Raw genomic sequence first — 26,469 nt, forward strand, 5'->3', positions numbered from 1 at the left:
GGGTTGGAGAAGCTGTCATGGTCTGCATCTTTATGTGGTTTGATATGGACTGCTGTCTCCGAGCCACCACTGGGAAACTAGTTTTTCCAGAAAATCCGCTGACTGGTACGCTGGCTCCTGGCTCTGAAAACAATCGCTGTCTCCCCATATTTGTTCGTTCTCCGTCTCTAAATCTGTGTTTGTTGTTCAGAGTTCATAGATTATTATGTATGTGATCGATTCACTTGTTTTTCCGAGTCTTTGTTGCAAGAGAGATCCGCGGTAGCGTCCACCTAGTCTGCCATCTTGGCCCCGCCTATCTTCCATGATCTTTATCGTTTTAGTCTTTATGTTTAGGTCTTTGATCCACTTGGACTTAGTTTTTGTGCATGGTGTGAGGTATGGGTCCTGTTTCATTTTTTTGCAAATGGATATCCAGTTATGCCAGCACCATTTGTTAAAAAGACTATCTTTTCCTCAACTAACTGACACTGGGCCTTTGTCAAATATCAGCTGTTCATATGTGGATGGATTTATATCTGGATTCTCAATTCTGTTCCATTGGTCTATGTGCCTGTTGTTGTACCAGTACCAGGCTGTTTTGACTACTGTGGCTGTATAATAGGTTTTAAAATCAGGTAGAGTGAGGCCTCCCACTTTCTTCTTTTTCAGTAATGCTTTACTTATCTGAGGCTTCTTTCCCTTCCATAGGAAGCTGGTGATTTATTTCTCCATCACATTAAAAAATGTCATTGGAATTTGGATCGGAAGTGCATTGTATGTATAGATGGCTTTTGGTAGCATAGACATTTTTACTATGTTAAGTCTTCCTATCCATGAGCAGAGTATGTTTTTCCACTTAAGTAGGTCCTTTTTAGTTCCTTGCAGTAGTACTTTGTAGTTTTCTTTGTATAGGTCTTTTACATCCTTGGTAAGATTTATTCCTAAGTATTTTATCTTCTTGGGGGCTACTGTAAATGGTATTGATTTGGTTATTTCCTCTTCGGTGTTCTTTTTGTTGATGTAGAGGAATCCAAGTGATTTTTGTATGTTTATCTTATAACCTGAGACTCTCCTAGGCTGACATTTTTATGGAAGCAGAGTGCCAGGTCTTTTCAACTGGAGATGGCTGGTGGGTTCCAACTGCCAACCTTTTGGTTAGCAGCCGAGCACATAACCATTGTGGCACCAGGGCCCCTGAAGGTTGTGAATAACTAACATTTATTGACCACTTACCAGTGCCAAGCACTGGCCAAAGCACTTTACAAACAGTAACTCCTTTAATCTTCATAACTCTAGGAGATGGGTACTACTGTTATCCCCATTTTACAGATAAAGAAACTGAGGCAAGTCACATGAGAAAAAAAAAGCCCAAAGAAACTCAGGCTATTTCACCTGCAGAAAGGCAGACTTGAGGGGGCGCCCTCCTTCCCTCCCACTCTCTGAAGGGCTGTCCTGGGGAGAGAGGAAGTGATTTGAGGTCAAAATGCCCTGCTGCTGGGCATTAGGGTGGCACACCTGCCCCCCAGTCAGGGCTGGACTCAACGACCTCTAAGACCTTCCAGCTCTGAGACTGCCAGCTGTTGGGGGCAGGGGAGGAGCTAGAGGGAGAAGGGAGACCAGAAAGAAGCTTGATGCAATCCATTTCCCCAGAGTCCCAGGAATAAACCCCTGACCGAAGTAAAGGAATGAATGGGCCGTTCATTCTCTTTCATCTGCTTGGAACCCGAATCATCATTCCTGGGACAGAAGTCTATGGCGTGTCTATTGGGTGCCAGATAGGCGCTGGACACGTGGGGAGGCGCCCAGCACAGCTTAACTGATCATTTGTAGAGCATTTACTATGTGCTGGGCGAGAGTACTGACATCATCTCACTTATTCCCCTCAAAACCATTTTACAAACGCAATCATTGAGACTGGGGTGCAGGTAAGTAACTTGCCTGAGTTGGTTAATTCCTAAGCCAGTGGTCACCACCAGACACTTTACATTATCCGTTTTTCTCCAGAGAGCTCAGAGACGCTGGGGCTCCCTCACCTCCCTCCGTTGTGGTCCCCTGCCCGGTGGCTGGGAGCTGCAGCCCGCCTAGGTATTCACGGCTGCCTCGCACCCCCTTCTTAGGAGGGCCCCAGGGTCCTGGGCACCAGGGTGGGGAGGTGGGGGGCAGGCTGGGGTGGGGCCAGGACGAGAAGTGGGGCCAGGGCTGGGACGCGGGGGCACAGGGAGAGGGCCGCAGAGTTGTCGGACGCCGTTGCCTGGGCGGCAGTGGGCCACAGGGGTATACCCGCTTTTTCGGAGGGGCTCCCGGTCCCTGCGGAGGGAGTCCCATCGAGGCCGGGGCTCAGGGCGCCCTCGCTCGGCGGGACGCGGCGGCGGGAGGGCTGCAGCAGGCACAGGTGTGCCGGGTGCCATGGCGACGGCGACCGCGCCGGCGGGCCCCCTCGCTGGCTCCCTCCCTCCGGCCGGGGAGGCGCCGGGCCGGGGGCTGCAGAGCCGGGCGGGCGGCTGCGCAGCGTCGGAGCCTCGGTCCCGGCCGTCCGGGCCGGCTGCCTCGGGCCCCGAGGGGAGCGAGAGCCGGCGAGAGGTCCGGAGCTGCGGGCGCACGCCCCCCGCGGGCCCCTGTCCCACCCGGACCCACCCGCCGAGCGCAGAGGCAGCGGCGCGGGCTAGGCAGTCGACGCGGCAGAGCGCCCTCCTCCGCTGCGCCACTCCACTGGAGACTGTCCCCGAGCGGACCGGAGTGGGCAGCATGGAGGGTGAGTGACCCGGGGGCCGGGGGCTGGGGCGGGGGCGGCTAGGGGTCCTGACTGAGGAGCAGCCTGCCAGGGAGGGGAAAATGGCGAGGGTGTCTGATCACTTATGACTGTTCGGATCCAGACACTGTGTGTGTGTCTGTGTTTCTGTGTCTGCGTGTGTGTGTCTATGTGTGTGCGTAAAAGAGACAGACAGAGAGGCAGAGACAGAGAAACACTGGGAAAAAGAGCGAGTAAGAAGGACGTGGGGTTCTATGTTCCTGGAGAGAGGGAGAGCGTGCGTGTGTGTGTGTACACGTGTGTACTCCTGCCTGAGACCAGGTGAAGACAGCTATTAACTTTAAAGGAATTGTCACCTACTTGCCTGCTTGGGAGCCCTGGTGATACAGTGGTTAAGCGTTTGGCTTCTAAGCAATAGGTGGGCAATTCGAATCCACCAGCTGGTCTTATGGGGCAGTCCTGTTCTGTCCTATAGGGCTACTATGAGTCAGAAAAGACTAGTGGGAAATAGGTTTGGTTTTTTTGGGGTTGCATGCTTGAGGGGGTTGGGGTGTTAGGGGAGATATAATTCCAATGCAGTGGCTTCCTTGCAGAGAGAATTTCTCTCCCTGGGGGCAAGACGAGGGAGCTACAGACCTGTCCTCCAGGATTTTAAGGGATTGTGGTCTCAGGCAAAGGCTGCTTGCTTCCAGCTTTGCCAGGTGGGGTCCTCTTTCTGCCATGGTGGGCAAGGAGAATCATATTTAGGCTAGAAAACTGGAGGTCTAAGGGCTGGTGCACTGGTTTGCTGGGTATCTTTGGGGTAGTGCCTAAACCTCTCTGTGCCACTGGTTACACGTCTGTTGAATGGAGAAACTTACACCCAGCTTACCTCACACCATGACTGTGATGGTAAAATAAGATGCATGGTACAAATTCATGCCAGTAAGAGACAGCTGCTGCAGGAGGTAATAAAACCCTGAAATTCAAAGTAATTGCAAACACTGCTGGTAAGAAGAAACAGGGAGTTTTATGGAAAATCTTGTAAGGCTCCATTTGTAGCTGTCCAATGAGCCAGAGTTTAAAAACCGCACACACAAAATACAAAGGAGAAATCCATAACCCAAGATGACTGCAGAAGATCAGCTGGGTCTGGAAGAACACAGTTAGCAAATCTCCGAAGCTCAAATGAACAGAAGCTGGGGAAGGCTGGCAGAGACAGAGCAAGGAGCTTTTCAGGTCTAAGTAAGGATGACAAGAAGGAATCTGCTCGGGATTTGGGGCACGTGGTATAACCCTAATGAACAAGGGAGGGCAGGCAGAGCGGGGCACTGGCAATTTTATTTCAAATGGTAAAATAAAGAGCCTACGGAGGAACTTGAAACCCCAGTAGGTGAGTGATAGGAAGAAGGCATCAAGCCACGTGCAATGAATGAGCTCACCCCTAGCAGCACAGACAGGATATCCCAGGGACCTAGAGATATTTGCAGATGTCATCATTGCCTTGGAGGGAATTACAGAGAATGAGGGAAGTGCCAGAAAACTCAAGATGGGCAAATATCTTGATTTTCAAAAAGGGAAGAAAGATAGATTAAAAAAAACCCAAAAAACTTCTAAACGACTAAATTTAATATTGTCTTCTATTAAAATTCTAGAATAAATTATTAAACACATAGTGAGCAATTTGGAGACAATAAAGCAATCAGACATCTCAGAATTTTTTCAAAGGAAGCTGTCCTGCACATTTGCAAAAATGTGTGCGTGAGTGTATTCATCCCAGTGCAAAATTGGAAACCATCTAAAAATTAAAGCCAGACCAGTTGCCGTTGAGTCAAATCTGACTCATGGTGACCCCACACGTTGCAGACTAGAACTGCGCTCCATAGGGTATTCAAGGCTGTGACATTTTGGAAACATAGCATCAGACCTTTCGATTAGCAGTAGAGTGCTTCGTTATCTAAAAATCTAGATGCCCATAAATTAAGTAAATGATGAGATACACCTATGATGGCGTACTGTGCAGACGTTAAAAACTGTGTTTAGGATTTTATTTATTGGCGTGGGGAAATATATCCACTGCCTATTCTTGAGCAATAAAAAAGCAAATTTTAGAGTCCTTGTGTCTTATACTCCCCTTTATGCAAAATTACACAGACTTATTACTGGAGATATATATATATATATAAAATGCATGCTCTTTGTTTGGGTTCTCCTGAAAGCACACCCTAAGACAAGGACTTGAGTACAGGAAGTTTATTTGGGAGGTGATACTAGAAGCAGAGTGAGCAAGTGGGGAGAGTGAGATGGGGGAAAACCCAAGAAATGGCTGCATTCTAATATGAGCGAAGGAGCCCTGGTGGCACAGTGGTTAAGTGCTTGGCTGTTAACCAAAAGGTCGGTGGTTCAAACCCACTAGGAACGGGTAGAATATGAGCTGTCTACCTCTGTGGGCAGCTGGGGGTTCTCTCCCTCTGGAGACCCTCTGAGCAAAGTGCAGAATCCACCTAAGAAGTGTCCCCATGTGTGATGGGGAACTGACACCTATTAGCTCTCCCTGTTGGTTGAGGGTTACCTAACTCCTGGAGTTTTGGGTTGTTCCTGATCCTGGCTTCAGACAAAGCAAAGCAGAGAGAGTGATGGGTGTAGACTTCACGTGGGACTCTGGACCTGCAAAGAGCCATCCACCCCGCTGAAATCTTTGGGCTGAGGGGACGTGGCAGGAAACATCACAAATGCATTTGTCACAGTGGCAAAGCTCAGTGATTTTTACTCTCTTGCAGTGCTCAGAACTGTTTCATAATAAGCACGTATTTTTATTAAAAACAATAAACCCATTTTCAAAAAGAAAGAAAGTAATGTAGTGTTCATTAGGAGGCTACATGAGTCCACAAAGAATATACCGGGCTAAACCCATTCCCTCTTTCAGACTGGATTTCCAAGAAGTAGAAAGACAAATTACAAGCTTTCAGCAGGACGCTGGAAAGACCTCTCATGGAACCTCGTGAATGGCTACAGGGGTTGCGTCAGCAGCTGGATAGCAACCTGGAAGTCCCCAACTTGACATGGCTTTAATTAATCATTTAGGTGGAAAATAAAAGGCATGCTTATCAGGGGTATCAAATCTGTGGATAACAGCCATAACAGCCATGAGGTGACAGAGTCAAAGTAACAGATTCTAAACGTACGCTGGATTGAAACCATGAAAACGAAATTTCAAGGGACTAAATGTGAAGTCTTCAATTTAGGCTCCGAAAAGCAATTATATACATTTAAAATGGGGGAGACCTGACTTGTATTGGGGAAAATTACCAGGGGGTCAAAGTGGGCTGCTGGTGTGATGGGCCTGGAGCCCCTCCCGGGGATGTTCAGGGTGGGGAGAACATGGTAACGGGGGGTGATCCTGGGGACAGGGACACTCTCCTTCTGTGTGGCTCCACGGAGCAGAACAGAAACAGGTGGGGACAGGTCACAGTAAGGTAATTCAACTCAACATCAGGAAGAACTTTTGGTCACTCAGAACTGGCCTAGGACCTGTCTCCTCATCAGTTCCCATTCTTCAGCTTAAGCAAGGAGGCTGACAGGGCTGATGACTGACTGGGGGCAGAAGGGGAGAATTTTGGGTAAGCTAGACCAAAGACATGGTCTGAAGGGTCTCTCAGGGCCCAGGAGCCTTCTCCCAACATCTCCAGACACGCTGCAGTTGGCCATGACTCCCACTGAGTTGCTGGGGCCAGCCCCGCGGTAACCCCATCAGGCCTCCTCCGCTGGGCCTTAGCCGTGGTGCTATGCTGTGGGGTAAACCAGCAAAAGGACAGCGAGTCAGATCCACTCGGCATCCCAGTCCTAGCCCAGACCCAGTAGCCTCCCCGCTGCCCACCCAGCCTCCAGCCTGGGAGCTCTGTGGCTGAGGGAGGCCCCTAGGCTGAGAGGACATACACCCACACTGGCTGGGGCTGCAGGCTGACGTGTAGGGGAAGGTGACTGGAGAGAGGAGGGGGCCAAGGAAGCAGCCAGCTGGTCTCCCCCCAGCGCAGGCCACAGCAGCACGTTGGGGGCCTGGGTGGGTTCCCCTTTTCCGTGCCCCTCAGAGTACCAGCCTGTGGAAATATTGCCAGAGACACCGTGTTTCTGCTCTTCATGAAGCACTTCATTCCCTGGAGCTCCCTATCCAGCCCGAGGTGTATTTTTATATGAATATAATGAATTAAGTTCAGTCTCTCCTTCTTCAAACCCTTCTGCTACCTTCTCACTGACACCTGAAAAGTCACCAGCAACGATTTGCTTTTCCTGACTTTAAGGTTTGACTCCTGTTGAAGAGCAAATGCCCAAAGAGCCACAGCGCTTTAAGCTGTTATGAATCGTTTGCTTATCCATGTGAACGAGTTTATCAGAACATTTTCTAAAAGAAGACTCTGCTAGGGATGGGGGAGAGAGAGCACAAGTACCTCGGGACAGGGATCTTGAGACTCCAGGCGGCGGTGCCTTGTTAGGAAGTATTGGGTGGGAGAGGCATGGATCTCAGAGGGGTTAGGTGTCTCCATTACCTCTCAGTTGATCCCAGGGTAGCCCTGACTCTGCCTCTGGCCACAGTCTGCTACTTTTATAAGAAAGGTTTTAGATGACACATGAAGTATTCATGGTGTCAGCTTTGCAGCTGGAGCCTCTGAGAGGTCAAGTTGATTCCAAGTCATGAGGACCCCATGTGTGTCAAAGTAGAATTGTTCTCCACAGGATTTTCAGTGGTTGATTCTTCAGAAATAGATTGCCAGGCCTTTCTTCTGAGGTGCCTCTGGGTGGACTCAAACCACCAACAGCTGAATGCATTTAACCATTTCACCACTCAGAGATTCCTCAGGGAAGCAAAAAAAAAAACCACTCCCACTGCTGTTGAGTCGATTCCGACTCATGGTAAACCTATAGGACAGAGTAGAACTGCCCCACAGGGTTTCCAAGGAGCGGCTGGTGGATTTGAACTGCTGACCTTTTGGTTAGCAGCTGAGCACATTAATAGTTTGGACTACCCAGGAACACAGGCAGCATTGAAAGGGGTAATAGCCTAATATTACCTAATAATATCCCTCCTGGGAAGCAGGAGTCTTGGGGATCTGCAGTCCTACATCTCTGCCCCTTCCACTGTCCCCCTGGCTCTGTACCTGTACTCTGTAGACCCCTAGGAGGTCCAAGGATTAGTCTGGGAGGGAGTGGAGAATCCCTTTGTGTTAGCCAAGACACATGGGGTTACAAGCAACAGAAACTGACTCTGGTTAACTTAAGTAAGTGTGGAAGATTATTGGAAGGATATGGGTAGCTCACCCAACGGAAGGAAATTCTGCATTAAAAGGGCCCTGTGTCACATCTGAAGAGAAGATCCGATAGGCCATCCTTTGGCCAGGGGAGGGTTCACAGCCCTGACTGACAGTCCCTTGAAAGCTGCCCTCAAGAAGGAAGGCTGGTTCCCCAAGGGGAAAAGAGAAGGAGCAGTGGGTGCAGGTTGGGCCAAAACCTTGAATGCCCACCACTCCTCTGAAATTGTATGTAAAACGCTGAATGTACTTTTGAGGGGAGGATCCAACGCTTCCAAAGACCATAAATCCCGTTTGGACAGGGACCATTTCTCGGTGTATCAGGACAAAGCCCCAGGAAAGCATCTGTGCAAGGAATTAAAACGCATCAGATTCTTAAAGAGATTGGTGACCCCCAAAATGTTAAAGACTAGTAAGCCTGAGCGCGTGATCCCTGAGGGCAGGGACTGTGAGATTCATTAGTTCTCAATTTCGGTTACACATTGAAATCACAAGAGTAGCCTTTAAAAACAAACAAACCAGAAAACAGTGCCCTGTTGTTCACCAACAGACGAACGGATAAACAAACTGTGGCGCATGCAGACACTGGAATATCGTTCGTCCATAAAACGAAATCAAATTCTGATGTATCCTCCGATACGAATGCATCTTGAAAACATTCCATTGAATCAAATAAGTCAGACACAAAAGGACAAAATATGGTATGATCCCACCGATATGAAATATCTGGAGTAGGCAAACGCATAAAGACAGAAGTTTATTAGCGGTTACCAAGGGCTTGAGGGAGGAAAGAGCGGGAGTTCTTGCAGAAGGGGTACTGAGTTTCTGCTTGAGGTGATAAGGTAAAGCTTCTGGAAATGGTAGCATGGGAAGGGACCCTGACGGCACAGGGATTGAAGTGCTCGGCTGCTAACCCAAAGGTCGGCGGTTCTCAGCCGCTCTGCAGATGAAAGATGTGGTAATCTGTTCCTGTGACGATTACAGCCTTGGAAACCTGACACAGCTCTGCTCCGTCCTGTAGGGTCGCTATGAGTCGGAATCAACTGGAGGGCTATGGGGATGGTAGCATTACATGATGAATGTAATCAATGTCACTGAAATTGTACACTTAAAAGTGGCTACAATGACAAGCTTTTTGCTATACCTATTTTACCACAATTTAAAAAACAGAAACAAAGTGTCTGTCTGGTTCCTACCTGGAGGGATACTGATCAGTTGGTCTGGGGGGCAAGGGGGCCGGTATTGCTAAAAGGCGATTTGCTGTGAGCCAGGGTTGAGAACCACTGAAGGAGTCCTTATTTCAGCCACATCTATCAGAGCTTCCCTTCCCGTTAGAAAGTAGAGATCGCTGGAGGAAACACCACCCACTGTGGACAAACACTTAGCATTTTCTTTTTCCTTCTTACTACACTTCCCTCACACACGCACATTTTTAAACAGAATCTGGATTTATGATGCATGTATATAGTATTTTGTAACCATGACAACCCCGGGGCAGTATTTTTCCCACAGCACTAGATTGTGTCACGTGTTTTTTTCCTTGGGACAAATCCCTTGAAGTGAATTGCTGGATCTGGAGCTGCCTCTTCCTCTTTAGGGCTCTGATGGGTGAGACCAAATGACAAGGCTGAATTGATTGGCGCTTCCCACCCCTGTCACCCCGAAGTGCACAGCCACACAGTCCTTTTCATCCTTGCCCATCCGGTTGACAAACTGGTTACCTTGATGTTCTTTTCAGATTGCATTTCTCTGATCAGAAGTGAAGTGGAACTTTCTGCTTCCTGTCTTTATTGGCCATTCGTACTGCTTTCTGCTCTTTGCAGCCCCTCGTTTTATTCTTCAGTGAATCCCCAGTGCCCCTTGATCCAGGTCTGTGTTCACCAAAGAAGCTCCCAGGAAGTGGGCGTTGAATAGTCTGAAGCCAAGGTCTCAGCCTGAGGCTGAGCTGCTATGTGTTACCAGCGTGAACCAGCAGGTGGCGATAGCGATGAGATTATCAGCGAAGTTGAGAAGCAACCAGACTCCGTGCGAAGGTCATTCATTTGGGTGGTGGTTTCTCTCCCTCACATCCTTCAGACCTGTAGGGAGGCCAACACTAAGAGTATCACAAAAATACACTATACTCGCACCCATTGTGTCATATAATACTATCTGCTTCTGCTAAGCTAACTCGTCATTTCACCATGCTCAGTTCTTTCCACACATCGATGATCTCATGAATCCTCACTGCGTTCTTTCTTCGTGTTAACTGACCTACATTTCACCAAGGAGCAATCTGGTTTCCAGAGAAGTCATGGCCAGGAAATGTCTGTGTGTCCACTGTAAAGGTTACCTGTCCGTATGACCTCATTTATATGAGATGGGCAAATATATAGAAACCAAAGATTATTAGTGATTACCAGAGGTGGGAGGGAAAGGAAAAGGGGGAGTTTTTGCTTAGGTGGCATTGAATTTATGTTAACGGTGGTGGAATAATTTGGAAAAAGATGGAATAGTTGCACACTTGGAATGTAATCACTGTCACCGAATTATGCGTAGAGAAATTGCTGGCGTATGTTTTGTTGCGTATATTTTCACTGCAATAAAAAAAGAGAGAGAAATAAATGCAAAACAAAAACAAAATAGATTACTGTGCCCCACCTCCAGGGTTTCTCTTTCCCTAGATGAGGGGTGAGGCCCCGAGAATTTGCTTTTCTAGCAAGTTCCAAGGTATTGCAGATGCTGCCGGTCATGGACCACACTTTGAGAACCACCATGTCTTCTCTCCAGCTCTGGACTTCCTATGGCCCAGGGCTTGATCTCTAAAATTGCCCTGGAGGCAATCATGATTCCCTTCTGAGACCTGGGAGCTCCCCCAGTAAGGGAATGGCTTAATTGGGCTCAACAGATGAAATTTTCACAGGATATATTCACAAGGGCAGATCCCAGGAAGGACAAGTCCAGGTGTTAATGAGGTCTCTCTGGCTGCTGGAATGGAGCCCAGGTGGAGCAGGAGACCTGCATGCTTCCACTCCACCCCACCCCTGGCCCAGGGGAGGTGCCAGGAAAAGGAAGGAGCCCCCCCCCCCCCCCCCGCCGAAAGGATCAGTCTGCAGTGCTGGAAGCTGGGCTAGGTATAGAGACTGATGCCCATTGCTGTGGGTTGAATTGTGTCTCCAAAAAATATCTGTCAGCTTGGCTAGGTCATGATTCCCAGCACTGCATGACCGTCTACCATTTTATCACCTGATGTGATTCCCTATGTGTTGTAAATCCTATCACTAGGATATGATAAGGTGGATTAGTGGCAGAAACACTGATAAAATCTGCAAGATTAGATAGTGTCCTAAGCCAATCTCTTCTGAGATAGAAAAGAGAGAAGCAAGCAGAGAGACACGAAGACCTCATACCACCAAGAAAGCAGCGCCGGGAGCAGAGCGTGTCATTTGGCTCTGAGATGCTCCCAAATCAAGGGAAGACTGATGACAAGGACCTTTCTCCAGAACAGACAGACAGAGAAAGGCTTCCCCTGGAGCTGGTGCCCTGAATTTGGACTACTAGCCTACTAGACTGTGAGAGAATAAACTTCTCTTTGTTAAAGCCATCCACGTGTGGTATTTCTGTTATAGGAGCACTAGATAACCAAGATACCCACGCTCTGCCGAGGGTCTAGAGATGGGCAATGTCACTCCAAGACCCTTCCCAGGGGCGAACTTTAGAATTTGAGCTCATAACGGTTTCTCTGATGGCCAAGTGAAAGGACAGTAGGGGAAATCAGGCAGGCTGAGGTCTAACCCATCCACACCCAAAGATCTTCCCTGTCCTAGAGACTGATTTAGAGTTGATCTTGAGTTCAGCAAGAGTAAACTGCCTGGGGAATCTCCCAACACACACCCTAGTAAGCAGTGCCCTCCATGGGGATCTTTCTAGAGGAGCCTGGAGAAGGCCTTATCTCGAAAAATGCCTGCTTATGCAGGACCCTGTCACTGGTGTCAGGGCCCACCTTGCCTCTGCTCCACCTGGGCTCCGTTCCACCAGCCATAGATTTCATTAACTGCCAGGTGCCCCTGTGAATACATCTGTGAAAATTTCACAAATACTTATTAATTCAACAACAAATGGAATTGAACCATTTGCTGTGTGCAGGCATTGAAAAGATGCTGGGGATACGATGGCAAACCAGTCAGGAACAATCCCCACTCTCTGGGAGCTGCCTTTGAAGGGTGGGAAAAAGACAATAGCATGAAAACAAGATATTGGCAGATTGAAGAAAATAGACAGGATGCTGTAAGGGAAAATAGCAGGGTACTGTTATTAAAGAGAATGATTAGGTTGGACTTCTCTGAGGAGATGACATTTCAGCTGAGATCTAAAGGAGCGGGGGAAGTACATTCCAGACAGAGGGAAGAGGAAGAGCAAAGGCCCTGGGTGACCAGCTGGTCAGGCCTAATGAGTAAAGAGGAGAGTAGCTCCGGATGAGGTCAGAGAGATGTCCACAGGGATGGGACCGTTGACTGGGAGGCCAAGATAGAGCTGGGATTGTATTTGAAATGCAGTGAGGGGCCCATCAATGACCATCAGTGACTGCTGAAAACATTAGGTCAAAAGCTGATGAGGAACTTTAGAATGGAGGGATCAAGCTGAGGCTACTGATGAAGCTTAGCATCACAAAAAGAGACCCTAAGACATTATGTGCCTGCTGGGTCAAGGGCAGGAAGAACACGTATGAAGCACCCTTATCCTCAAATCAAAACTGAATCTAAACAAACCTCTGTGTCTAACCACCAATTACAGGAAATACAGGGGACAGATCACAGGACATGTTATATGACACCACAGAGAAGCAATTAGCAAAATCCAGTTTGTGGAGAACTCTGTAGGCAAGTGACCCAGTCCATATGGCAGGTGGAGTCGCTGCAAACAGCTAATGTGCCTTGGAAGAAAGGTCACTGAAAACCGTATGGGGCACAGCTCTACTCCGACACGCCTGCGGTTGCCATGAGTTGGAGTCGACTCAACGGAAGGTGGTAGTAACAGTAGTATATGACAAATCAACTGCGGAGGGGTGGAGAGATGGAGGGAGAGCTTGCAAACGAAAAGAGACTTAAGAACCACATCAACTAATCAAGGTGGGCATGGTGGTAGATTGTTATAATAGTGGCCCCTAATGAATCACGCTTCCCAGCGTCCACATCCCTCTTGCAATGTAATGTTGCTGCTCCTTCTATCAAGAGGTGGGATCTATTTCTCCACCTCCTTAAATCAGGGTTGACAATATGACTCTCTTTGGCTAATAGAATGTGGCAGAAGTGATGTGCAAGTTCCAGAGCCTAGGTCTTAAGAGGCCTTGTAGATTCTTTTGCTCTCTCGGAACCCTGAGACCACCATGCTGTACAGAAGCCCAGTCTAGCCTCCTGGAGGAGGAGAGGCCACATGGAGGAGAACCAAGACACCCGGCCAATAGCCAGTACTACCCACCAGACATGTAAGTGAGGTCATGTTGGGTCTTTCAGTCCCAGCTGAGCCATCAAATGACCATAGCCACGTGGATGACCCTAAAAGAGACCTGCAGAAGGACCACCCAGATTTCCAAGCTATAGTGCCAAGCCACTAAATTTTGGGATGTTTCGTTATGCAGTGAAGATAATAGAAACATAAATCTTGTTTGAATCCTGGCTCTAACACACCAATATTTTTTTTTAAATGATGAATCCCCTTTATGATATCTTTATGATATTCTCTTTTGTATATGTTTGACGTTCTCTATATTAAAATAAAAATGTTGGAAATGGAGAGTGGTGATGGTTGCACAACATGAATGTGATCAACGTGACTGAAATGCACTTGTAAAAAATATTGAATTGGTAAATGTTTTGTGCTATGTATTTTTACCACAATAAAACAATAAAAAAGATTGAAGTGCAATTAAAAGCCCCTAGCCGGCCTAAGCAAGGGAGTGTTATCTCCTCCTCTTATCAGGTGTGGGGCTCCCGCTTCTCCACATCCACTAGAAGGTCCTCAGCTCCCACCAGCGAGCCTGGCTGCTGCACCTGCTGACCCTGCAGCCCTCGCAGGGCCAGATCTCCCCAGGCTCTGTGTAGCCTCCAGGTCCCAGCCTCTGGTGGGTCTCCAGGCCAGTGGCTGAGCTCTGCATGCAACAGAAGAAGACTCCCCAAAGACTCTTCATCCCCTGGAGAGGGCCACATTCGGTCCCTGAGGACAGCAGGAGGAGAGTTGATGAAACAACGTGAGTCACCATATCTAATGACTTCCCAGAAGAGCTGGGGTTGGACACTGAGCCACTCTCTTCGAAACATACACCAAAGCCTGAGGCTGACTCAGAGACACCTAGACCTACTCACAGGGCAGAGCCAGCTCTGCTGCCTACTCACTGTGTCACCTTGAACAAGTCACTGGGCCTCTCTGCTCCCAGATCTCCCAATTCAAATGAGGCTGGTACAGAACTTCATGGGGTGGCTGGGAGAGTTAAATGATATAATAGGTATGGATGTTGTTCTTGTTAGTTGGCCATCAAGTCAGCCCTGAGTCACGGCGACCTTATGTATAATAGAATGAAACATTGCCCGGTCCTGCGCCATCTTCATGATCATTGGTATGTTCGAGTCCATTGTTGCAGCCACTGTGCATTTTGATTGTCTTCCAGACCAGGGGGCTCTCTTCCAGCACTGCATCAGACAATAGCCTGTGGTGATCCACAGGCTTTCGTCGTCTAATTTTCAGAAGTAGATCACCAGGGCCTTCTTCTTTGTCTGTCCTAGCCTGGAAGCTGCCCGCTGTTGCTGAACCGGGGAAAGGGGGTCCTTCTCTGCCATGCTCAGACTTGCCAGTAATCTGGACACTGATCTTTCAGAAAGAGAAAGTACCTTTATTGCAATGTGCAGAGCAAGGAGCCAGGAGGAAGTTCCTCAGATCCAGCTCTCCAGCTATGGGGAAAAAACCAAAAAACAAACAAACAAAAAAACCAAACCCACTGCTGTCGAGTTGATCGCAGCGCATAGCGACCCTATAGGACAGAGTAGAACTGCCCCATAGAGTTTCCAAGGAGTGCCTGGCAGATTCGAACTGCCGACATCTTGGTTAGCAGCTGTAGCACTTAACCACTATGCCACCAGGGTTTCCCAGCTATGGGGGAGCAGCTATGGGGAGGCAGGGCTTATATGTGATTTGGGCAGCAAGATGGCAGCTGCACAGGTGTACTGGGGAGGGAAAATTCTAGAAGGAAGATGTTGCAGGAATTATGACGTCCAGGAAACAGGAGGTGATGTGGTTCTTGTCGGACCTCTCACTTAGGAATAGGATCAGGGTGATGATTTCCCTTCTGATTTGTTTCACCTATTGCCGCGTCCTCTGTTGAGGTCAATTAATGGTCACAGCTGGCCCTTCTGGCCATGCAGGGCAGGCCAAATCTAGCTTGGGCTAGTTTAAATACTAATGGAAATTTACTGGCATTCGTAGGATCAGGTTACACCACCACGGGTGATCCCCCTGGTATTTGAAATACTGGTGGCACAGCTCCCGGTATTGTAGCAACATGCAAGCCACCACAGTATGACAAACTGACAAACGGGTGATGGATAAGTATGGAAAGGCTTTGTAAAATCTGATGCAAATGGAGCAGCTGATCAAGATAGGAGGAGGTGAAAGATGGGTGATAGCTTTGCCTTTGGTTGTTCTTCTGGTGAATTTCATGTGTTCCTCTGCTCCTTAGCCCTCGTTCAGATTATCCTTTCATTTCCCCTTCTCTACTGCCTTCTTGCCTTTCCCAGCTAAAGTTCTCTGGAGAAGGTGAGAAGGGATGTCAAAGATTTTGAGTGTAGAGTAGTCAGGGTCCCAGAAGAACAGGTGGCACCCTCAGCATTTAACTGATGAAAGTTTAATGGAGGGACTTTATAGAGGTGTGGGAAGGGCTAAGAGGAACCAACAAGGGTTGGTAAAACACCCAAAGATTAGCAACCACAGGAAGCCTTGCCATCTGCAGGTCTGTTGGGTCAAGGAGAGGGAATAGTGTTACGGAAGTGTTGTCAAGAGCTACCATGGAAGAGAGGCCACCCAGCAGGAGCTGTGGCTGTAGAGAAAAGCAGCCATTGGCAAAATCAGGGCCAGGCAAGGAGCGAGTCAGGAAATAAATACCCTGACTTCTCTCTTCTCCCACCCTTCAGTCTCCTTCAGTGCCTTCCATTGACTGAACCCAGCCAGACATCAGAAGGTAAGGGAACTTGGATGATGCGAGTCCTTTGAGGCCAGCCTCTGTGGCACACAGCAGGGCTGAGAAGGATGGAGACTAGATGGGGGCAGAAATGCAAATTGAGAATAAACCACTTTGGGGAATATACAAGATGGGGTTGGAGGTATGAGATGAGGGCTTGAGTGGTCAGTGTTGAAAGTTTTAAATCAGTGCATCCAGTTGCAGTTGGACACATGGTCCGGGTTTGGAAAATAGAAGGGTCTCATTGGTGGTGAGTAGTCAATCATCTCACCTTTTGCCAGGAATCCTGACCCATTGCTCCTTCAGTCCTAGGGAAGCCCTCCCAGCCCCCCAACGCCAGCTGGCCTAGAAGCCAGAATGGAAGTAGTGCTGAGGCTGACCCGGCTGCAAACCTCACCTTCTCCTCCTACTACCAGCACTCCTCGCCAGTGGCGGCCATGTTCATTGTGGCCTACGTGCTCATCTTCCTCCTCTGCATGGTGGGCAACGCCCTGGTCTGCTTCACTGTCCTCAAGAATCGGCACATGCGCACTGTCACCAACGTGTTCATCCTCAACCTGGCCGTCAGCGACCTGCTGGTGGGCATCTTCTGCATGCCCATCACTCTTGTGGACAACCTCATCACGGGTGAGTATGTGTGGTGGACGGTGGGGCTGTCTCCCTGTCCCCTCAGACAAGGCCTGAAACGGGAGCTCAGAAGACAGAAATCATTGCTGGGCTTGTCTCTTGGTCAAGTTAGCATTGTCTAAAGCTCTCAGGACAGTCTTGTGGCAGAGGGATTAGACTAGGAATAATAAACCTGTTGCCACTGAGTCAATTCCAGCTTATAGAGACACTATAGGACAGAGTAGGAATGCCCCATAGAGTTTCTAAGGAGTGGCTGGTGGATTCAAACTGCCGACCTTTTGGTTAGCAGCCAAGCTCTTAACCACTGTGCCACCAGGGCTCCAGAAATAATAGATACTACGAATTAATCATTTTCTTTTTGCCAGGCATTGTGTTAAGTACTCTTCGTGTATTATTTTAATTAATCCTTGCAACAATCCAATGAAGTAGGTTTTATAATTATTCCCATTTTATGGATGAGGAAACCGATGCTCAGGCTGGCTAAGGGACTGGTCTGCAGTTATACAGCTAATAAGTGCCAAGGTCCACATTCTCACGCCCGTGCTCCTAACCAGTGTACCATATGGTCTCACCTCCTCATGTAGCTCCCACGGGCGGAACTAGAACTAAAATTTAAAAGCGTGAAAAGGACTGGGAACTATAGACCTTGCTGTATCCTTGTTGACTGGTGTGTGTGTCTGAGTGTGCCTGCAAGTGTGTGTGTCTGAGTGTGCTTGCAAGTGTGTGCATGTGTGTGTGTGTGCCTCTGTACATACATCTGTGCATGCGTGTGTGTGTGTGTGCGCGCGCACCTATTCGTGTACATGTGTGCATCTCTGCATGTGGAAAATGGTAGAGGGGCAGGTTTCCTCTGGATGAGGACTTAGAAATCCACTGTTTGAGCTGTTCAGTAAAAGAATGTCCTACCCAGTAGCTCACTGTCACAGAGTGTCCAGCCACTTAACAGGGATTTGGTAACAGCAGTAGATTTAAGCAGCACTAGACGACCTGACCTCTAAATACCTGCCTGAGCAGCCTGAAAATGTCAGAATGACCGCACTGCCATCTCCTCTCTCCCCTGTGACTTTCATGCTTCAGAATCAGAGTTCCTCAGACCCTGAGCCTCTGGGTGGGAGGGACAGTTTCCAGAGCTTTGGAGACCCCTAGAGGCCTGAGCTTGCAGGCTTTGAGCTCAGAACTCCCAGCCACTCAGGATCCAGGACTCGGACATTTTCTGTAGGATTATGAGCTCCAGAAGATGACATGCATGCGGAACTAGGAAGGAAACAGTCTGAGTATTTTCCTCTAGTTTCTTGCTAGTTCAATTACTGTTTATGTTTTTATCAAGGATTTGTCTTGCTTGAGCAAATAGGCCATGGTTCTATAACAGGAGACGGCCGGTCTGCTGCTGCTTTTCTCTTGTTTGAAACTGGGGAACCTGGCTTGTCTGTGTTATTCAGGTGGACAGCCCCATTTGGAGGGATTTACCTGAACCAGGGCAGGGGAGCTGTGGCCTGTGTTTCCGTGGGTTCCAGGACCCGGGAAGCGGAGCTTCCCCTTGGCTGTACCCTATACTGGCTCTGCCTGGTGGAACCTTTTCTCGTTGCTGGATCCCAGCTTCTTTCAGGGCTGCTGAGCATAAACTGTGCATCCTTCTCCCCAGTGCACACACATGCAGAAATGCACATATGTACACGAATAGGCACACACACACAACACATGCATACACACACATACACACTTGCAGGCACACACTCACACACACACACACCAGTCAACAGGGATATGACAAAGTCTCTAGTTTCCAGTCCTTTTCAAGCTCCTAAATTTTAAAAATTATTTGAACAGGTGAGCCATTCACATGGTTCAACAGTCAAGAGCTACCAGAAGTGAAAACGCTTCCTTCCACCCCCCGTTGTCTCACTTCCCAGCTCCTCTCCTGGGAGGCAACCAACGATGCAAGTTTCTTGAGTCACTTTCCAAAAATATTCTGTGCAAGTACAAGCAAATTAAGGAAATGCGGACTTTCCAAACAGTCCATTCTGCACCTTCACTTTTTTTTTTCTAACTTAAAAACGTATCATGGAGTTTTCCATAGTAATAAATAAAAGTGCTTTCTCATTCCCTTTACAACTGCTTAGAATTCCGTTGTATGGATGTACTATAATTCATTTAACTAGCCTCTTTTTCATGGGTATTTATGTTTCTAATAGAATCTTTTGCAATAAAACAAAACCTCAAAGAGCTTTTCTCTTTTTTCAAACTTAGGTGCAGAGGGTTGAATTATTCATGTCTACATTTTGTGGCACTATATAGCATCGATCTGTTCCCAGACTCATTAGGAAGCCATTCAATTCTATTTAATGTATTCCTTTTTGTTTGTACACATTTCTACAAAATGTGCATAGTGGGTATATGCTTGACATTTAAATATTTTTAAGGTATAATTTAACATACAATGAAATCCACCCTTCTTAGTGTATAGTTCCTCAAGGTTTGATAAACGTACACAGTCATGTAACTACCAATGCCATCAAGATGTAGAACAATTTCACCCCCCCCCCGCAAAAAATCCCCTGTGTCCCTTTTAATCAATCCCTCTGTCTGCCCTCAGCCCCTGGCACCACTGACCTGTTGTCTGTCCCTATAGTTTTGCATTTGCAAGAATGTCATATAAATGGAATCATAACAGTATGGAGCCCTTTGAATCTGGTGGGCTTTTGTTTTCTATTTTACTTTTTATTTCGAAATAATTTTAGACTTACAGAAAAGTTGCAAAAATAGTACAGAGTGTTCCTGTAAACTCTTCAGCCACTTCCCTCTAGTGTTAATATCCTAAATAACCATAACACAAGCCTTGAACCCAGAACGTTAAGGGCGATGCAGCACCGTGCACTCACCTGCAGACCTTAATTAGATTTCACCAATTTTCCCGAGAATGTCTAGTCCAGGATCCAGTCTAGGACCCAGATGGTGTTTAGCTGTTTTGTGTCTTTAGTTCCCTCTAGCGTGGCAGATCTTCCTTTGTCTTTTGTGACCTTGACATGTTTGAAGAGTACTAATCAGTTATTTTGTAGGGTGTCCTGCAATTTAGGTTTGCTTGCTGTTTTCCCATAATTAGATTGAGATTATGCATTTTTGGCAAGAATACTACGGAAGAGATGTTGAGAAGGCACACGATGTCTATATGTATTAATGATGATGTTAACTTTGGTCACTTGGTTAGGGCGGTGTCTGCCAGGCTTTTCCACTTTAAAGCTACTGATAATTTTTCCCTTTATGATTAATAAGCATCTTCTTGGGAGATACTTTGAGACTACGCAAATGTCCCCTTTCTCATCATACTTTTGCCCACCGATTTAAGCATCAGTTCATGGTTCCTGCCTGCAGCAACTATTCCTGTGGTGTTTTCTCAACGACCATTTTCTATTTATACCATTCCTTCGACATTTACTGATTGGAATTCTATTGTGTGTTATAATCCAATGCTATCAGTATTTGTTTTTGTTGTTTAAATTGCTCCAGTTTTAGCTATTGGGAACCCTTTCAAGTTGACTCCTGTGTCCTTTCAACATGCTGTCATGATTTTTTGTATTTTCTCATTTTCTGCACCACACAGTGTTCCAGGTTTATCTTGTGTTTTCCCTGTTCCAGCCTGGAATTAACCATTTCTCTCCGAAGCTTTGGTTCCTTTAATTGGAGAATGGTATTTAGAAACCAAGACCTGGGTGCTAGGTGTATTCACGGCTACTGGAGTGACATTGTTTGTAGGCCCTCTCAAGGGGCAGAGCTAGGAAATATATGTATACTAACACATACATGGAGCCCTGGTGGCACAGTGGTTCAGAGCTTGGCTGCTAACCAAAAAGTCAGCAGTTTGAATTCTCCCACCGCTGGTTGGAAACCCTATAGGGCTGTTCTACCCTGTCTTCTAGGGTCACTATGAGTCGGAATCAACTCAACGGCAATGGGTTTGGTTTTTTGGTTTAACACATACATATTTAATATACACATCTTTATTTCTGTATCTACTCACCTATTAAAAAAATTATATTAAAAACCATGAGTTCCTACTGATACCTCTGATTCCAATCCAACACCACAGGATTTATTGTAGCTTCCCTATAGGGTCGCTATGAATCAGAATCGACTCAACGGCACTGGGTTTGGTTCGGTTCTCTCGGTTCCCCTTTTCCTTATTTGTAATTTATTTCTCTTTACCTATAACTTATCTATTCAACCTTAGTATACACATAAAGTCTTTTCAGTATTGCTAGCCCACAGTACTTTGAGAAATTTATTGAGATACCATATTTGAGTATAGTTCTTTTGTCTTTAGCCTTATAGTGTACAGTCCAAATACTGCTTTCCGAAGTTACTTAGTTAGTTCCTTTCTTCCCTAGCCCCTTCAGTGTGGTTATATATTATTCATTTGTAATGCAGTTAGGTTTATTTGTATTCCACATTGGATTCACCCCACAACCTGGTTAGATTTTAACAATTTATTTTTTGGAGTGTGTGCAACATTTCCATGGTTCTAAAAGTCAGAGCTGTACATACTTCCCTATCAGCTCTGCTAACCAATGCCTCCATCATTTCCACCTCTTCTTACCCACCCATAGGTAACCAATCTTGTTAGTTTCTGATTTATACCAAAAAAAACTAAGCCCGTTGCTATCGAGACAATTCCAACTCATGGCAACTCAGAATAGAACTGCCCCATAGGGTTTCCAAAGGAGTGACTGGTGGATTCAAACTGCTGACCTTTTGGTTAGCAGCCAAGCTCTTAACCACTATGGCACCATGGCACCATTCTGGTTTATACTTCCTTTGTACATATGAGCAAATAAGTATACGTTTTCTTCTATCCTCTTCTTTGTGACATGAAGGGTAATATACTAAGCCACTCTTTGCACTTAGCAATATTTCCTGGAAATCACTGCATAACAGTTCAGAGATCTTCTTCACTCTTTTTTACAGCTGCATAGTATCCCATTGTGTGGAGGTACCATAGTTAATTCAACCACTCATTCATATGGGCATTTAGGTTGTTTCCAGTATTTTGTAATTATAAAAAAAAATTTTTTTTTATTATAACAGTGCTGCTATTAATAACCTTGTGCATATTTTATATTGTTGGAGGTGTATATTCGGGGTAATACCACAATTCGATTGCTAGACCACAAGGTAAATGTATATGTGGTTCTGTTAGATATTATCATATTCCCCTCCAGAGGAGCTTATCAGTTTGCCTTCCTGCCAGCATTGTCTGAGACTGCCTGTTTCTCCATAGTTTTGTCAGTGGAATGTGTGTTATGCTTTTCCTTTCTATTAATGAGGTAACTGAGAAATGGTATCTCAGTGTTGTTTTCATTTTTCTAATTATGAATGAGGTTTGAACACTCTTTCAAATGTTTAAGGGCCACTTTAAAATGTTTTCTGAATTGTTTACGTATTTTTTCTGTTCTTCTATTAGATTTTTAGTCCTTTCTTCCTCAATTTTTTCCTAGCTTCAAATGCATTTATTCGAAAATGAGAAAGACAAAAAAAAAGAAAGTATCATGTCGACTTTAAATGAAGAAAGAAATAGTAGAACGGGCCCTCAGAGGTTGAGTTCGACCTCACAGATTTGTCTCTCAATTTTTGTTAAGCGTTCTTTGTATGTTAAGAATAATAACACCTTGTCTGTGATACATGTTGCGTATGTTTTCTCCCCAGTTGTCAATTGCCCTTTGACCTTCTTTATAGAAAGCTTTGCTAGGCATTAAAATCTGCACAGTTAGATTCCTTGGTCTTCTTTTCTTATTGCCTCCGGATTTTGAAACAATGAGGAAGTCTTTCTCTATACATAGGTTAAAGAAAAACTTACCCATGTTTTTTTCCTAGTGCTTGTACAGCTTCATTTTTTGTTTGTTTGTTTGTTTTTATTGTGGAGAAAGTCTATCGGGCAGTTCTACTCTGTCCTGTAGGGTCGCTATGAGTCGGAATTGACTCAACAGCAGTGGGTTTGGTTTGTTTTTTGGTTTTAAAGTGAAACTTTACAAACCAAGTCAGTCTTTCACACAAAAACTTATATACAACTCCTAGTTGCTCTCCCTCTAATGAGATAGCACACTCCTTCCCTCCACTCCCTATTTTCATGTCCATTCGGCCAGCTTCTGACCCCCTCTGCCCTCTCATCTCCTCTCCAGACAGGAGCTGCCCACATGGTCTCATGGGTCTGCTTGATCCAAGAAGCTCGCTCTTCACCAGTATCATTTTCTATCCCATAGTCCAGTTCAATCCCTGTCTGAAGAGTTGGCTTTGGGAATGATTCCTGTCTTGGGCTAACAGAAGGTCTGGGGACCATGATCTCTGGGGTTCTTCTAGTCTCAGTCAGACAATTAAGTCTAGTCTTTTTATGAGAATTTGGGGGAGTTCTCCTGCTCCCTCAGGGTTTCTCTGTTGTGTTCCCTGTCAGGGCAGTCATGGGTTGTAGCCGGGCACCCTCTAGTTCTTCTGGTCTCAGGCTGATGTGGTCTCCGGTTTATGTTGCCCTTTCTGTCTCTTGGACGCATAATTACCTTGTGTCTTTGGTGCTCTTCATTCTCCTTTGTTCCAGGTGGCTTCAGACCAATTCCTGCATCTTAGATGGCTGCTTGCTAGCATTTAAGACCTCAGGCACCACTCTCCAAAGTGGGATGCAGAATGTTTTCTTAATAGATTTTATTATGCCAAGTGACTTAGACGGCCCCTGAAGCCATGGTCCTGAAACCCCCACCCCTGCTACACTGGCCTTTGAAGCCTTCAGTTTATTCAGGAAACTTCTTTGCTTTTACAGTTGTGCTGACCTCGCCTGTGTTGTGTGTTGTCTTTCCCTTCACCTAAAATAGTTCTTATCTACTATCTAATTAGTGAAAACCCCACTCCCTCCCTCCTTCCCCACTCTCGTAACCATCAAATAATATTTTCCTCTCTGTTTAAACTATTTCTCGAATTTTATAATAGTGGTCTCATACAATATTTGTCCTTTTGCAACTGACAGTTTCACTCAGCATAATGCCTTCCAGATTCCTCCATGTTATGAAATGTTTCCCAGATTCATCACTGTTCTTTATCCATGCGTAGTATTCCATTGTGTGCATATACCATAATTTATTTATCCATTCATCCATTGATGGGCACCTTGGTTGCTTCCATCTTTTTGCTTTGATAAACAGTACTGCAGTGAACATAAGTATGCTTATATCTGTTTGTGTAAAGGCTCTTATTTCTCTAGGATATATTCCAAGGAGTGGGATTGCTGGATCCTATGGTAGTTCTATTTCTAGCTTCCCAAGGAAGCGCCAAATCACTTTCCAAAGTGGTCGTACCATTTTACATTCCCACCAGCAGTGTGTAAGTGTTCCCGTCTCTCCGCAAACTCTCCAACATTTATTATTTTGTGTGTTTTGGATTAATGGCAGCCTTGTTGGAGTGAGATGGAATTTCATTGTAGTTTTGATTTGCATTTCTCCAATGGCTAATGATAGTGAGCATTTCCTCATGTATCTGTTAGCTATCTGAATGTCTTCTTTAGTGAAGTGCCTGTTCATTTCCTTTGCCCATTTTTCAATTGGGTTATTTGTCTTTTTGTAGTTGAGTTTTTGCAGCATCATGTAGATTTTAGAGATCAGATGCTGATCAGAAATGTCATAGCTAAAAACTTTTTCCCAGTCTGTAGGTTGTCTTTATACTCTTTTGGTGAAGTCTTTGGATGAGCATAGGTGTTTGATTTTTAGGAGCTCCCAGTTATCTGGTTTCTCTTCTGGTGTTTGTGCATTGTTAGCAATGTTTTATATACTGTTTATGCCATGTATTAAGGCTCCTAATGTTGTCCCTATTTTTTTCTTTTATGATCTTTATCATTTTAGATTTGGCATTTAGGCCTTTGATCCATTTCGAGTTGGTTTTTGTGTATGATGTGAGGTATGGGTCTTGTTTGAGTTTTTTGCAGCTGGATGTCCAATTATGCCAGCACCATTTGTTAAAAAGACTGTCTTTTCCCCATTTAACTGACTTTGGGCCTTTGTCAAATATCAACTACTCATATGTGAATGGATTTGTGCCTGGATTCTCAATCCTGTTCCATTGGTCTATGTATCTGTTGTTGTACCAGTACCAGGCTGTTTTGACTACTGTAGCGGGATATAGGTTCTCAAATCAGGTAGAGTGAGGCCTCCCACTTTGTTCTTCTTGTTCAGTAATGCTGTACTTATCTGGGGCCTCTTTCCCTTCCATATGAAGTTGGTGATTTGTTTCTCCATCTCATTAAAAAATGTAGTTGGAATTTGGATCAGACTTGCATTGTACCTATAGATCGCTTTTGGTAGAATAGACATTTTTACAATGTTAAGTCTTCCTGTCCATGAGCAAGGTATGTTTTTCCACTTATGTAGGTCTCTTTTGGTTTCTTGCAGTAAGGTTTTGTAGTTTTCTTCATATAAGTCTTTTACATCTCTGGTAAGATTTATTCCTAAGTATTTTATCTTCTTGGGGGCTACTGTAAATGGTATTGATTTGGCGATTTCCTCTCTGATATTCTTTTTGTTGGTGTAGAGGAATCCACCTGATTTTTGTCTGTTTATCTTGTATCCTGATACTCTGCTGAACTCTCCTATTAGATTCAGTAGTTTTCCTGAGGATTCCTTAGGGTTTTCTGTGTATCAGATCATGTCATCTGCAAATAGAGGTACTTTTACTTCTTCCTTGCCAATCTGGATGCCCTTTATTTCTTTATCTAGCCTAATTGCTCTGGCTAGGACCTCCAGCATAATGTTGAATAAGAGTGGTGAGAAAGGGCACCCTTTTCTGGTTCCCGATCTCAAGGGGAATGCTTTCAGACTCTCCATTTAGGATGATGTTGGCTCTTGGCTTTGTATAAATGCCCTTTATGATGTTGAGGAATTTTCCTTTTATTCCTATTTTGCTGAGAGTTCTTATCATGAATGGGTGTTGAACTTGTCAAATGCCTTCTGTACATCAACTGATAAGATCGTATGGTTCTTGTCTTTTGTTTTATTTATATCATGGATTACATTAATTGTTTTTCTAATGTTGAACCATCCCTGCATACCTGGTATGAATCCCACTTGGCCATGGTAAATTATTTTTTTGGATGTGTTGTTGAATTCTATTGGCTAGAATTTTGTTGAGGATTTTTGCATCTGAGTTCATAAGGAATATAGGTGTGTAGTTTTCTTTTTTTATGGTGTCTTTACCTGGTTTTGGTATCAGGGATATGCTGGCTTCAGAAAATGAGTTTGGGAGTATTCTGTTCTTTTCTATGCTCTGAAATACCTGAACGTTTTGTAGAACTCTGCGGTGAAGCCATCCAGGCCAGGGCTTTTTTTTTTTTTTTTGCCGGGGGGCGAGGTAGGGGGGAGTTTTTTAATTACCTTTTCAATCTCTTCTTTTGTTATGGGTTTATTTAGTTGTTCTACCTCTGTTTGTGTTAGTTTAGGTAGGTAGTGTATATCTAGAAATTCATCCATTTCTTACAGGTTTACAAATTTGTTGGAGTACAATTTTTCATAGTCATCTGATATGATTTTTTTTTTTTTTCAGTTGGGTCTGGTTATTTGCTTCCTCTCCTGTTTTTTTGTTTTGTTTTGTTTTTGTTTTTT

At 45.6% G+C, this 26,469-nt stretch overlaps 1 protein-coding gene across 1 annotated transcript in view; it reads left to right on the top strand.

The window, feature by feature from the left end:
• Positions 1–2,388: 2,388 nt before the first annotated feature.
• NPFFR1 (neuropeptide FF receptor 1) overlaps positions 2,389–26,469 on the top strand; it is a 34,370-nt gene continuing 10,289 nt past the window's right edge. Inside the window, exons 1-2 of the mRNA XM_049856037.1 lie at positions 2,389–2,734; positions 16,526–16,846. Coding sequence (XP_049711994.1) covers positions 2,389–2,734; positions 16,526–16,846 — 667 coding nt within the window. The remainder of the gene's footprint in view (positions 2,735–16,525; positions 16,847–26,469) is intronic.

The sequence above is a fragment of the Elephas maximus genome, chromosome 16 (genome assembly GCF_024166365.1).
Source record: "Elephas maximus indicus isolate mEleMax1 chromosome 16, mEleMax1 primary haplotype, whole genome shotgun sequence".
Lineage (NCBI taxonomy): Eukaryota > Metazoa > Chordata > Mammalia > Proboscidea > Elephantidae > Elephas > Elephas maximus.